The 12,450-nt window shown below is 53.3% G+C and overlaps 1 protein-coding gene across 3 annotated transcripts; it reads left to right on the top strand.

The window, feature by feature from the left end:
* CDK16 (cyclin dependent kinase 16) lies at positions 1-11,190 on the top strand. 3 transcript variants are annotated; one of them, XM_052663653.1, is made up of 16 exons: positions 1-317; positions 5,179-5,386; positions 5,994-6,127; positions 6,230-6,355; positions 6,441-6,497; positions 6,596-6,710; positions 7,373-7,467; positions 7,565-7,627; positions 7,881-8,004; positions 8,206-8,326; positions 8,436-8,533; positions 8,618-8,723; positions 8,805-8,847; positions 8,995-9,085; positions 9,866-9,943; positions 10,357-11,190. In XM_052663653.1, exons 2-16 carry the CDS (start codon positions 5,185-5,187, stop codon positions 10,395-10,397), a joined length of 1,494 nt encoding a protein of 497 aa, XP_052519613.1. In that variant the 5' UTR covers positions 1-317; positions 5,179-5,184; the 3' UTR covers positions 10,398-11,190. The 3 variants fall into 3 exon arrangements, with proteins under 3 accessions (XP_052519613.1, XP_052519614.1, XP_052519612.1); XM_052663654.1 differs by lacking the exon at positions 10,357-11,190 and adding an exon at positions 10,044-10,304 and having other exon boundaries at positions 4-317; XM_052663652.1 differs by lacking the exon at positions 1-317 and having other exon boundaries at positions 5,122-5,386.
* The last annotated feature ends 1,260 nt before the right edge of the window (positions 11,191-12,450 follow it).

The following is a 12,450-nucleotide window of genomic DNA, read 5'->3' on the forward strand; positions in this document are numbered from 1 at the left end:
GCTCTGAACCGCGAGCCGCCGTGAGCTCTCGGATTCCAGCCGGCGCCAGCGAGCCCGGGGGCATCGCCCGCAGCGGCCAAGCTCATGGCCGGCTGAGCGGGACGCCGCCTCCGCCTCAGCCGCCGCCGCCGCCGCCGCCGCCTCCTCCTCCTCAGCCGGCGGCGGCCCGGGCCCAGCAGCCATGGCCGAAGACTACTGGGACGGGCGCCTGCGGCGAACTGGAGGAGAAGGAGGTCGCGCGGCCTCAGCCCGGGCCGCCGCCCCAGGCGCCACCGCGCCGGCCCCGCGGCACTGAGGTTGCTCGCGCGCCCCCGCCGGTGAGCGCGTTCACGAGGCATGGGGTGGGGGCTGCTCTTCCTGCAGAACCAACCCAGACCCCGGGCGGTGCCCAGGGGTCTGGGCTGCACCGCTGGCCTGTGCCCCCTCCCCCAGCGAGTTTCCCAGAATGCACCGGGGTGGGGGGTCATTCAGGGCCTCACTGACCTTGGCCCCGCCCTGGGCCTGGTCTGGGAGCTAGGGATGGGAAGTACTATGGGTGCTAGTGGGGAGTAGGGTGATCGAAGGACCAGGGGGTGTGTAAATGGGTGGCAGAGTGGTGTAAGATTAGAGGTTTGCTAACGGGGGCCTCAGCTGTGAAGGGGTCAGAGCATGTGGTAATAAGTCTTAACCGCTGTGTAAGGTTTTGAGGCTCAGTGTGTGCTAGCAGAGGGGCGGTGCTGGACCCGAGGATGAATAACAAGGAAGAGGACGTCAGAGGAGTGCTGAGATATGCAAATGGAGTTATAGCTGTAGAAAGGCCCTGTGGGTGTTGCTGGTGGATAGGTGGTAGAGGTGCCGGAAGGTTCGCTGGTGGGATCGGAGCTCTGAGGTCCTATGTGTGGTAAGGGAGTCACGATGGTGTTAACATGTGTATTTGTCTATGAGGGACTGCAGGGTTTGAGGATACAGTGTGCTCATAGAGGGCAGGGTCCAGTGTTGAGAGGGTGCCAGTGGGGTGGTAGCTCTCAAGGGTATGTGCATATGGTAATGAAGATCTGGGCAGTATAAGGCCCAGTATATTAATGAGGGCAAACCGGTGGAAGACCTGAGCCCTGTGCTAATAGGTATCAGAATTGTGGATATATGTGTGTGGGGAGTGGGGATTGGTGGTCAGGGAAGAATCTTAGCATTGTAAGAGGTTCATTGTATTAAGGATCAAAATGGTGTGAGATGAGTTTGTATCTATGAGGTCATGGGATGTGAAATTGTGTGTATGTGTGTGTTAGACACTCAGTCGTGGCCGACTCTTTGTGACCCCTTGGATTGTAGCCTGCCAGGCTCCTCTGTCTGTGGGGATTCTCAAGGCAAGAATACTGGGATGGGCTGCCATGCTTTTTTTCAGGGGATCTTCCCACCCCAGGAATCGAACCTGGGTCTCCCACATAGAAGGCAGATTCTTTACTGTCTGAGCCACCAGGACGCCCTATAAAGAAGAGGGAGGGTAATGTATGAAGTTCTAGTGACTGCTCATGTGGGTTTAGTGACAGAAGTATGTAAATGTGTGGCAGTGTGGGGAGAATCAGAGCAGTATGAGCTCTGGAGTATGCTAGTGAGTGTCAGAATATTGTAAAGATAGTGTGTTCCTGAGTGCCTGAGATTTGTTGAGGTTCCAGGCAATGGCACCCCACTCCAGTACTCTTGCCTGGAAAATCACATGGATGGAGGAGCCTGGTGGGCTGCAGTCAATGGGGTCTCGAAGAGTCGGACACGACTGAGTGACTTCACTTTCACTTTTCACTTTCATGCACTGGAGAAGGAAATGGCAACCCACTCCAGTGTTCTTGCCTGGAGAATCCCAGGGACGGGGGAGCCTGGTCTATGGGGTCACACAGAGTCGGACACGACTGAAGTGACTTAGCAGCAGCAGCAGGGAATGCTAATGGAGGATAGAGCTATGGAGAAGATCTTGTGTGCAATAAAGAAGATGAGGGCTGTGAAGGGATCCAGTTGTCAACCAACAGGGGTTATAGCTGAGGAAGTGTTGAAGCAAAGAGAAATAAAAGAAAAGAATATGTGATGGTCTAGGTGTGCTAAAGTGGATTAGAGCCATGGAGGGCTGAAGTGCGCTACTGGGACTCTGGGCTGGATGAAGATCTGTGTGTGCTAATGAGGGTCAGGCCATTATAGAACAGCGTGTTTGTGTGTCCCTGGAGAATGGGGCTGAGTACAGGTTCAGGGTGTGCTAATGGGGAGGCACTGTGAGGCCCGGTGCATGGTAATAGGGGTCAGGGTGAAGTGAAGGTCCAGCCTGTGCTGATGGGAAGTGGGGAGACAGGGTAGTGGGAGGACCAGAAGACATGTTAATAATGATCACAGCTGTGGAGGGGTCTGAGTATGGGCAAAAACAGGTTCAGGGATCTGCAAGATTCACTTTGTGTTAATGGGATTCAGGGCAGTACGAAGGTCCAGTGAGTGCTAATGTAGGTTACTCTCTACAGCTGTAGAGGGTCCCAAGTGCATGTAAATAGGGATCAGAATCTTGCTGGGGAACAGTGAGTGCTGTGGAGAAGCTAACAGGCAGCATGTCGTGCTAAGAGTTAACTTAGAGGAGCCGGCTGGGTGCTAACAGAGTTCAGTGTTCTGTTGAGGCTTTGTATGCTAATAGGGTCAAAGATAAATAGGGACATTGCGGTGCTGTTGGCAGTTAAAATGCAGAGAAGCCTTCCTGAGGGTCCAGTGTGTACTGAAGGAAGCAGGACACTGAGAGTCCAGTGTGTGCTTATGGGATGATGTGCCTGAACAGAATGAGGATGGTATGTTCCTATGGGAGTTACTAGAATGTGATCGTTGTGTCCTCAGTGGCTGGTGTGATGTGAGGTGGTGAGTATCCTTGGGTATGAAAATATTTTGAGGATGGAAACATCCCCTTGGAGAGTCAAAAAGAACATGTGCCCTTTTTTGAGTGTGGTTGTGTATCCAGCTTCTTGCTTCCTCATTCACTATTCTAAAATCTAAAAAGCTGAGAAAACTGAGATGATATTTAAAAGTTTTACTGCATGTTAATGTTCAAGTGTCTCTGCTCACAGGACCTGGTGCAGGGTCCCCCTCCTGGGAGCATTGCATGAAACACAGGTTTTGTACCCCCATCTTCCTAAAATCTCCCCAAAACTAAGCCCTGGAACATGTCCAGCCCTTGGAATTTCCACTTAGAGGTCATGGACTCATGGCTCCTTCTGGCTCCTTCCTCCATCCAGCCCTACTTACAATACACTCCCCCCACCCTCCTCAGATCCCCTATTCCCTTCCACAACAGGCAAAACAACTGGGTATCCATGCCATATGGACAGACACAAGAGTCTTTGGGGACTAGCCGTGTTTCATCTTCCTCAGCCTCAGGTCCAGTGTTCACTCTCCTGGGTCTTTTTGCTCTTGTTATCCCAGGTTGGACTTCATCCTCTTTATTGGGGTCTTTTCTGCTAGGCTGGCCCCTCTACCCTTTTGGGGGTGATGAATTCAGGCAGGCAGAAGTGGGGTGTGGGGACCACTGGGGTAAGCACCTGATTTCACGGTAACAGATGATTCACTTCTCTACTCAAATCCAGCCCCAGCCCAGCCTCCTATCTAGCTTCCCTTGGGCCCAGGGCCATCTTAGGCCATGCTGTGAGTCCAGATGGTCCCTGGGCCAGGTCTTTCCCCCTCCTTGCTGGCCCAGAGCCAGGAGGAAGCAGAAGGCCAGCCTAAGCCTTTTGGTGGCCCCGTTCCTGCCAGCAGCCCCATCTAGGTCATCATCTTGCCAATGCCAGTGTCCCTGGGCCACCTTGTCTGGGGTTGTTAATGAGTAGCAGGGACTCACCCTGACAAATGTTGGTCCTAGGTCCTTAGCTCTTGATTCATTAATTTCTGCCATGAGCACTTTTTGAGCACCTGCTGTGTTATCAGTCACTGTTCCAGGTCCTCAGGATATAGCTGTGACCTAAACAGACATCCATCTATCCTGGCAGAGCTGATCTTCTAGTTATGGTGGTGAGGAGACAGTAAAGAATAAAGAAACCAATAAGTAGATGGTGTGATTTCTGAGGAGATGATAAGTGCTGAGGGGACAATTGACAAGGTGAGGGAGCTCAGGATGGTTCAGATTTTTAAATAGGGTTATTCATGGTTATCTATGAAAAAAAGTGATATTTGAGCAGTGGCCTAAAGGGGGTGAGGGGGTGAGCTACTTTGAAATCTAGTGGAAGAGTATTCTAAGTACCGGAAACAGCCACTGCAAAGGCCCTGAGGAGGGACTTCTAGTTGCAGAACAGCAATGAGCAGTGAGGTGAGGCCAGAAGGGTAGTAGTGTGAGTGGGGTAAGACCTTGTGGGCCACATGAAGGACTGAGATGTTTATTTGGGGTGATAAGGGACACATAGTACATTCTCAGCTAGACAAGAAATGTGACCTGGCTTGTAAAAATCTCGGTGGGACCCTGTGGTCCAAACCTGATGGAACCTTTCCAGCAACTCTCAGGATAGCTGGTGTACTTTGAGATTCCCCCCACAACCCCACCCAGTGGTTGGGTCTGGGCAGGAAACCTCTCCCTCTCCCTGCACCCCTCATCTGGGTAGCCCAGTGGGGTAGTCCACTAGTCACCTTGACAATGGTTGCTGGGGGAGGATGGTTGCTGGGGGAGGCGGGAGGGACCTTGTGGCCACGGGGAGCGTTTTGCCTTGGCAGTTGGGGGTGATGTGGGGCTGGTGCCAGCGGAACATGCCATTGTATGGACATCCCTGGGGCCGTGTCAGTGGTCTCAGGGTCCTGAGAGAGTCCCCCACCTCACCAATGGCTGGGTCCATCAGTGCCGCTGCACCTGAGAATGCCTGCTGTAGAGCCCTCTGCTCCCACAGTGAGGCTGCCCCCAAAGGGGCCAACACGTCACCAGTTGTGCCCTTTCCCTCAGCCAGCCACCCAAGCCTTAGTACCCAGGTGGGCTCTTAGGAGCAGGGTCTGCTGGGTCTGGTTGGTGTAGGTGGCGGGCACTGACTGAGGTCTCCATCCGTGCCAGGTTTCCAGGAATCCTGCGTGATTCCAGGGTTCCACAGTGGTTGGGTGGGCACTGCCGCAGGTTCCTGTCAGTGCACCTCACTGGGTTTTTGGGGGCCCATGAGGGTCAGGCGACTGCTAGGGTGGGACCCATTCCCATCCCTACGCCCTGCTCAGGTCGCCATGGATCGGATGAAGAAGATCAAACGGCAGCTGTCAATGACACTCCGAGGGGGCCGAGGTATAGATAAGACCAATGGTGCCCCTGAACAGATAGGCCTGGATGAGAGTGGCGGGGGCGGCGGCAGTGACCTTGGAGAGGCCCCCACACGTGCTGCCCCTGGGGAACCTCGCTCTGTACGGGGCCCACTCAGCTCTGCACCAGGTGGGTCCACTGACCATTCCCGCTCCTAGCCTGGTCCCCAGGGGTGCTGCCTGCCAACCGATTTCTTCTTAGACTTGTATTATTTTCACTTTCCTTTCTCCATTTTCTCCCCCACCTCTGCCATCCTTGCTCAACACCCTCTCTCTCTTGTCCATCTGTGCCCCTTTCCTTGGCTTTGTGCCCAGGTCTCAGGGGGAGGAAGGGTACCCCGCCTGCCACAGCTGCCCCAAGCCTCCCTCTGCCCTTCTGCGCTCTGTGACAGCCCCTTCAGGCCTCCTGGCACCTGCCTGCCCCAGGCCTGCCTTCCCAGGGCATTCGGCTACTTCTGCCGCTGCCTGCCCACTGGCCCTGGGCAAGCCACAGTCTCAGCTCGCCGCTGACACGGGGTGCTCCACTAGGTGACTATTGCCCCCCCTGCCCAATTCAACCTGTCTTGACCTGTGTGAACCTCCCGGGGTCTTCCCACCCTCTTCCCTGAGGAACTCCAGGCTGCTCTGGAGTCCATGTGCGTAAATGTGTGATGAGGGAATGTGTTATGGGGGTGGGGGGATTTGTCCTGGGGCTCCTGAGCCCACCTGGTGTGCCTTCCCCCTGTCCCCACTACCAGAGATTGTGCATGAGGACTTGAAGATGGGGTCTGACGGGGAAAGTGACCAGGCTTCAGCCACGTCCTCCGATGAGGTGCAGTCACCAGTGAGGGTGCGCATGCGCAACCATCCCCCACGCAAGATCTCCACTGAGGTGCTTAACTCCCTGTCCGGGCAGTGGTGGGGCTGGAAAAAAAGGGTTAGATATGGAGATTTGTAGTTGATGGTCCTGTTTCTCCCCCATCTTGCCTGCTAGGACATCAACAAGCGCCTATCACTACCAGCCGACATCCGGCTGCCTGAGGGCTACCTTGAGAAGCTGACCCTCAACAGCCCCATCTTTGACAAGCCCCTCAGCCGCCGTCTCCGCCGTGTCAGCTTGGTGAGCATCTTCTATTCCTGTCCTCTTTTCCTCCTCCCAGTCCCTTCCGCTGAGCCTACTTCAGTCTCCCTCCTTTACCCAACAGTCTGAGATCGGCTTTGGGAAACTGGAGACCTACATCAAGCTGGACAAGCTGGGAGAGGTGAGAGACAGCCAGGAGACCCATGGTAAGGCTGGGGATCAGTGGGAACTCCATGTAGCCTCATAGCTTCTCTCCTGTCACTGTTCCTCACATCCCAGGGTACCTATGCCACTGTCTACAAAGGCAAAAGCAAGCTCACAGACAACCTTGTGGCACTCAAGGAGATCAGACTGGAACACGAAGAGGGGGCACCCTGCACCGCCATCCGGGAAGGTACAGGTCCCACCCCATCTGTTCCAGGCTTCCCAGGCTCTCCCCATGGTGTGTATGTGCACATACACACCTATAGTGAGGACAGGACTGGGGGTTCTGGGACTTCTCTCATGGTGCTCTGGGCTTCATGAAAAAATGCTCATCATCCACATATCCAGATAATAAATCAGGGTAACCAGGAGTCTTCCTGTGTTGAGAAGAGTCAGGTAAATTGTTTGCTTTGGTTCTGGGAATATCCCTGAAGTGCTCACCAGTTTACTTGACACAATAGTTTCTAGTCAGAAAAATCACATGGAATGAGTCTGAATTGTATAGAAATTGAGTGTACAAACTCATTTTTACATGAAGCTGCAGGTCTGTATACTGAGGGTTAGAACACGGGCCCTTTCCAAAACCAAAAACTGGTTGTAAAGATCTAGTGTCATGTAAGCTTAAGGCTGCGATCCCAGGTTCTGGCTCTGCATGTCTGGAACTTGGGAACACAACTTCTTCCTGATAGCAGGTGGGTTGGAGCTGGGTTGGAGTGGACTGTGAGCCACCATCCCAAACCACACAGGGAAAGGAGGAAACCCTGGGCTTGACCCTGTCTAGTCCTCCTCCTCGCCTCTGTCCTGAGTATGGGCCTTGACTCGTCCCCCGTCCCAACTCCCTGCTTCCTGCAGTGTCCCTGCTCAAGGACCTCAAACACGCCAACATCGTCACGCTACATGACATTATTCACACGGAGAAGTCCCTCACCCTTGTCTTTGAGTACCTGGTAAGGTTGGGTGGCCATGGGTCCTGGGGGAGGTGGGGAGATGGCCAGGAGCCACAGGATGTGACCCTCTTTCCTCTACCTGCTCTTCTCTCCTCAGGACAAGGACCTGAAGCAGTACCTGGATGACTGTGGGAACATCATCAACATGCACAACGTGAAAGTGGGTGTGGGGCAGGAAGCAGGGGCACAAGGGGGCCCCCACTCACCCACTCCACCCCACAAATCTCCCAGAAACAGACGTTTCCCGTTTGGCTTTTTTGCTGGGAGCCCTTGAAGGGCGTTGGGACCCTATCCTCTATTTGTGAGACAAGGCTCTGGGCTCAGTGCTTGTGTTTGGGAGGGGGAGCAGTGCCTGCTTAGGGTCAGGCTGCTGGCTACTCTTTGACCTCTGCCTGCCGTTCCTGGGTCCCCAGCTGTTCCTGTTCCAGCTGCTCCGTGGCCTGGCCTACTGCCACCGGCAGAAGGTGCTACACCGAGACCTCAAGCCACAGAACCTACTCATCAATGAGCGAGGAGAGCTCAAGCTGGCTGACTTCGGTACCCCTGGCCTCCCCCTTCATCCCAGTGATCCCCCAACCTTACTCTCCCAGCCCCTCCTTCCCCCTGACCACCTCGTCTCAGTCCCTCCCCTTCAGCCTCTCTAAGCTTCACTTGGGAAACCCTCAGTCCCAACTACATTCTCCCCCAGACGGCCCATGACCTCCTCAATTCCAGCTGCTCATTATCTCCACCTATCAGGCCTGGCCCGGGCCAAGTCAATTCCAACGAAGACCTACTCCAACGAGGTGGTAACACTGTGGTACCGGCCCCCTGACATCCTGCTCGGGTCCACGGACTACTCCACTCAGATTGACATGTGGTAAGGACAGGCTGAAGTGTGGCAGGGGCCACGCAGTAAAGGGGAGTGGCTTGGTCACAACAGCCAACCAGCCAACTACCTGACTATTCACTGTGCTCTCCCTGCCCAGGGGTGTGGGCTGCATCTTCTATGAGATGGCCACAGGCCGGCCCCTCTTCCCAGGCTCCACAGTGGAGGAGCAGCTGCACTTCATCTTCCGCATCTTGGGTAAGGAGGCATGAACCCTAGGAACTGTGGGGACATGCAGGGAGGCCCTGTGAGATGCTTAGGATAACTCCGTTTCCCCACCAGGAACCCCAAATGAAGATACGTGGCCAGGCATCCTGTCCAATGAAGAGTTCAGGACATACAACTACCCCAAGTACCGAGCCGAGGCCCTTTTGAGCCATGCACCCCGGTGAGGCTGGTGGGTGGGTGGCTGTTAGGGGCCAGAGTACCCAAACTCAGTTTAAAACAGGTCCCCTTGTCCTTGAGGTAGAGTTGACAGCGACGGGGCTGACCTCCTCACCAAGCTGCTGCAGGTGAGACCACCTTCCTGGGCCACCCTAGGGGGCTAGCGGATTCCAGGTGTGGGGAAACAGAGCTACAGGGGCAGGGTCTGGGGCAGGGAGGAAGAGAAGCCTACTTGTTGAAAGTGTCAATACTCCCCCACCCCAACACACACTCAGTTTGAAGGTCGCAATCGGATCTCCGCAGAGGATGCCATGAAACATCCATTCTTCCTCAGTCTGGGGGATCGGATCCACAAACTTCCTGACAGTGAGTGGGGCTGGGGAATGGACTAGCTGGTGGGGGGCTTTATGGAACAGGATTTCTGCAGATAGCTGGGCAGTTGTGTTGAGTTCTAGCTGTGCCACCTCTGATGGGTGAGGCATATGCCCTTGTTCACATATGTGATATGTTGTTTTTTACAAAAAAGTTTTTTAGCTTTCAGTTTCTTTTACATTTCATGTAAATTTTCAAACATAAAACCTGACAGAACATCCATCACTTTACCTTAAAATCCCATATATTTATATATTAAACCAAGTAATATGGTCTATTATATATTGAACCAAATAATAAGTCCCCAGTACTCCAACAAGTGATCAACTCATGGCCAGAGTGGTTTTATCTATATTCACTCTGATTATTTTAAATCAAGTCTCAGATCCATCATTCATCTATACAATTTTAGCATGTACCTCTAAAATATTTTCTTAAGCACAACAATAATACAACGGTCACACTAAAAAAAACACACACACATTGGATTAATGTCAGTAACAACCCAAACATCATCCATCATCTAGATTCAACAGGTGGTAATTGCAATACCACTGTCACACTTGACAAAATTACTAATTTCTCAGTGTCACGTAATAGTCTACATTCCATTTTCCCTAGTAGCTGGTTTGTGTGTGGGATTATTTGGCCGATGAAAGTCAAGACTCAAAGAAAATTAGAAATTTTTCTAATTGCCCTGATGGGGTCACACGGGAGGTGGTCCTGGATTGCCTCATGGGTCATGCCCCACTTCTGTCTCTCCTCCACCCACAGCTACTTCCATATTTGCACTAAAGGAGATCCAGCTACAAAAGGAGGCCAGCATTCGATCTTCGTCCTTGCCTGACTCAGGTAAGTGTAGGTGTGACCCTTGCCCTCTTCCCTGCCCCCTGGCCCCCGTCCACTTACCTGCTTGCTCACCAACAGCCATCCGCTCTGCTTTCCCCTGCAGGCAGGCCAGCTTATCGAGTGGTGGACACCGAATTCTAAGCCACAGACCGAGGCCCCAGCAGGCAGCAGCTGGAGGGATGCCACACCCCTCACAGGGCAGCCCCCAACTGCATCCTCCCTGCTTGCTGCCTGCCTACCTGCCTGACTCATGCTCCCATGCCCACATGTCCCCTGCTGCCTGTCTGAACATCCGACCATTGGCCTGTTGGCCCACCCATTGGCCTGTCTGCTGGGTGCTAACAAAGCTCTCATCGCTCCTTCGCCTGGTCTGTCTGTCTGTCTGTCTGTGTCTCTTTCTCTCTCTGTCTTGGTAGTTGCTGGTGGACAGCGTGGCCGTGCCAGCCTCCCACACTGAAGCCAGGCCTAGACCTCTCCCCATCATACCCTCCCCCAGGACCACTACCCCATGGCCATCCAGGGGTCTGGAGCTAGCCCAGGCTGGGGATCTCAACTCAGACAAGACATGGTGATGCCTTGGGTCTGAGGCTCCCCTTCCTGCTTTCCTGCCTCATGTTGTGTGGGCCTTGTTTGTTTGTTTCATTCATTGTTGTTTTTTTAATTATTTTAAATGAGGTTTTCATTTTTTAAATGCAATATCTCTGTATACAGACTGCTGGGCCCCACTCACTGTGTGTGGCCCTCCCACAGTATTTTGTGCAATGAAGCCCTGCTCCCAGCCTTTTCATGGCAGGGACATAGCCCCTCTTCAGAACCCTGATCATCACCAGACCCTGGGGTCAGCTAAGGGAAAGCATGCCTTGACAACTCGCCTTCCAACCCCCACCTGCCATCCCCAGCCACAGGGGGACTTGGGGACTACTGGAGACTCTCTGGGAGATGGATGAGGTGGGGGGCCCCCACTCTTTCCCTCCTGCAGTCCCATAGCTGGGGCTTCCTTCTCAGGGTCTCCCTAGCCCAGCCCTCCTGCCCCCATCCCTCACGGTGCTGTTGAGTAGGGGCCCTGCCAGGAACTGACCAACTCAGCAATGGAGCCATAGTGTATATATGCGCACAAGCAGGGACAGAGGGGTGCATGGGAGGTTGTGCCCAGGCATTACCCCATAACCTCTGGGAAAAGTGAGACAGGGCAGGGACAGTCTCTGGGGTCAATTCCCAGATGGGTGGTTACCTTCCCTTCCTCCACTCTAAACCCTGGGGCCCTCAGATGGGGTGGGAGGGCAGGGGCAGGGGCCCTCCTAGGGGAGTTGGGAGGGGTGGGTTCCTGAATGCACCGTAATCGCTGTATGAAATATTAAAAAGTCTAAAGTGAAAAACCTGATTGCAAATCCCTGTGGGGGTGGGCTCAACCCAGGGTGAGTACTGGGACCTTGGAGAATTCACACTGGGTGCCTATTGTCTAGAAGAGCACTGCGAGTGGGCCAGGGATGTGTCCGGACTATGAAAAAGCATCTGAGGGGTTGCACATACCATGGTGGAACATAATAGCAGGTAGAGCAGGCTGTATAGAGGATGGGCTAAGGATTGAGCAGAGAGGAATTAGATTTACCCCAGAATATGAAACCAGATAGAGGATAGACTGGTAGCTATGGAGAGGCTGTTTCTTTGAAAGACACTTGAAAGGCCCAATAAAACCAGGATTTGGGGGAGATAAGAGTATGACTAAGACATGTCTAGCTGGGACCATGAGGCAGGCCAGTTGGGAATATGATAGGGTAGATTTTAAACCATGGAGAAGATACGGGAATCTTTTTAATACATGGGTCAAATTTAGGACTAGGGCCATTGATGGAAGTTTAGGTTATTGGTATCTAGGAAGTAATGGAAACCATGGACATGTATGAGATGACTGTGGAAAGAATGCAAAGGTTTGTGAGGCCAGAAGTCTATAGATAGCCTGGGACTCAAGTTGAGGCTTTGATTTCCTCTGTCCTGGGAGTTCTAGCTCCTGTCCACCATCTTGAGCAAAGCCTAGGATAGATTTCCAGGCAGAAGATGTGGGGTTGGCAGGGCCTGCCAGATGCTATAGGAAATGCAAGCCTAAGTGGCTGGTTGCTGAAGTCCAGCGGTGCCAGTGGACCTCTACTGTGTCCCTGTAAGCACTCTGGTGATAGTCTACAGCCTTATGGTTCCACAATGACTGTTAAGTCCCCAAAGATGGGAAATAAAGCAAGGAAAACCACCCTCCCTGTTTCCTTATAACGGCTAAAACTGTTAAGCTCCTCAGCAGACTTTTTGTGCCATCCTTTGGCTAGAATCAGTTGACATGGCCACTTCTGATAGCAAGGGAGGTGGGGAAAATGAAGACCTTGCAAAAGGGGACAAGATTGCCAGGCAGGACTTAGGACTAGAATTCACCCAACTGCTCTCAGAACTGGTAGGGTCATCAGTGTGGGCAGAGATTGGTCTCTGGAAAGTGGAGAAATCAAACCTAGGGAGGGAGGCCTCTT

This window comes from Budorcas taxicolor, chromosome X (assembly GCF_023091745.1).
Source record: "Budorcas taxicolor isolate Tak-1 chromosome X, Takin1.1, whole genome shotgun sequence".
Taxonomy (NCBI): Eukaryota; Metazoa; Chordata; class Mammalia; order Artiodactyla; family Bovidae; genus Budorcas; species Budorcas taxicolor.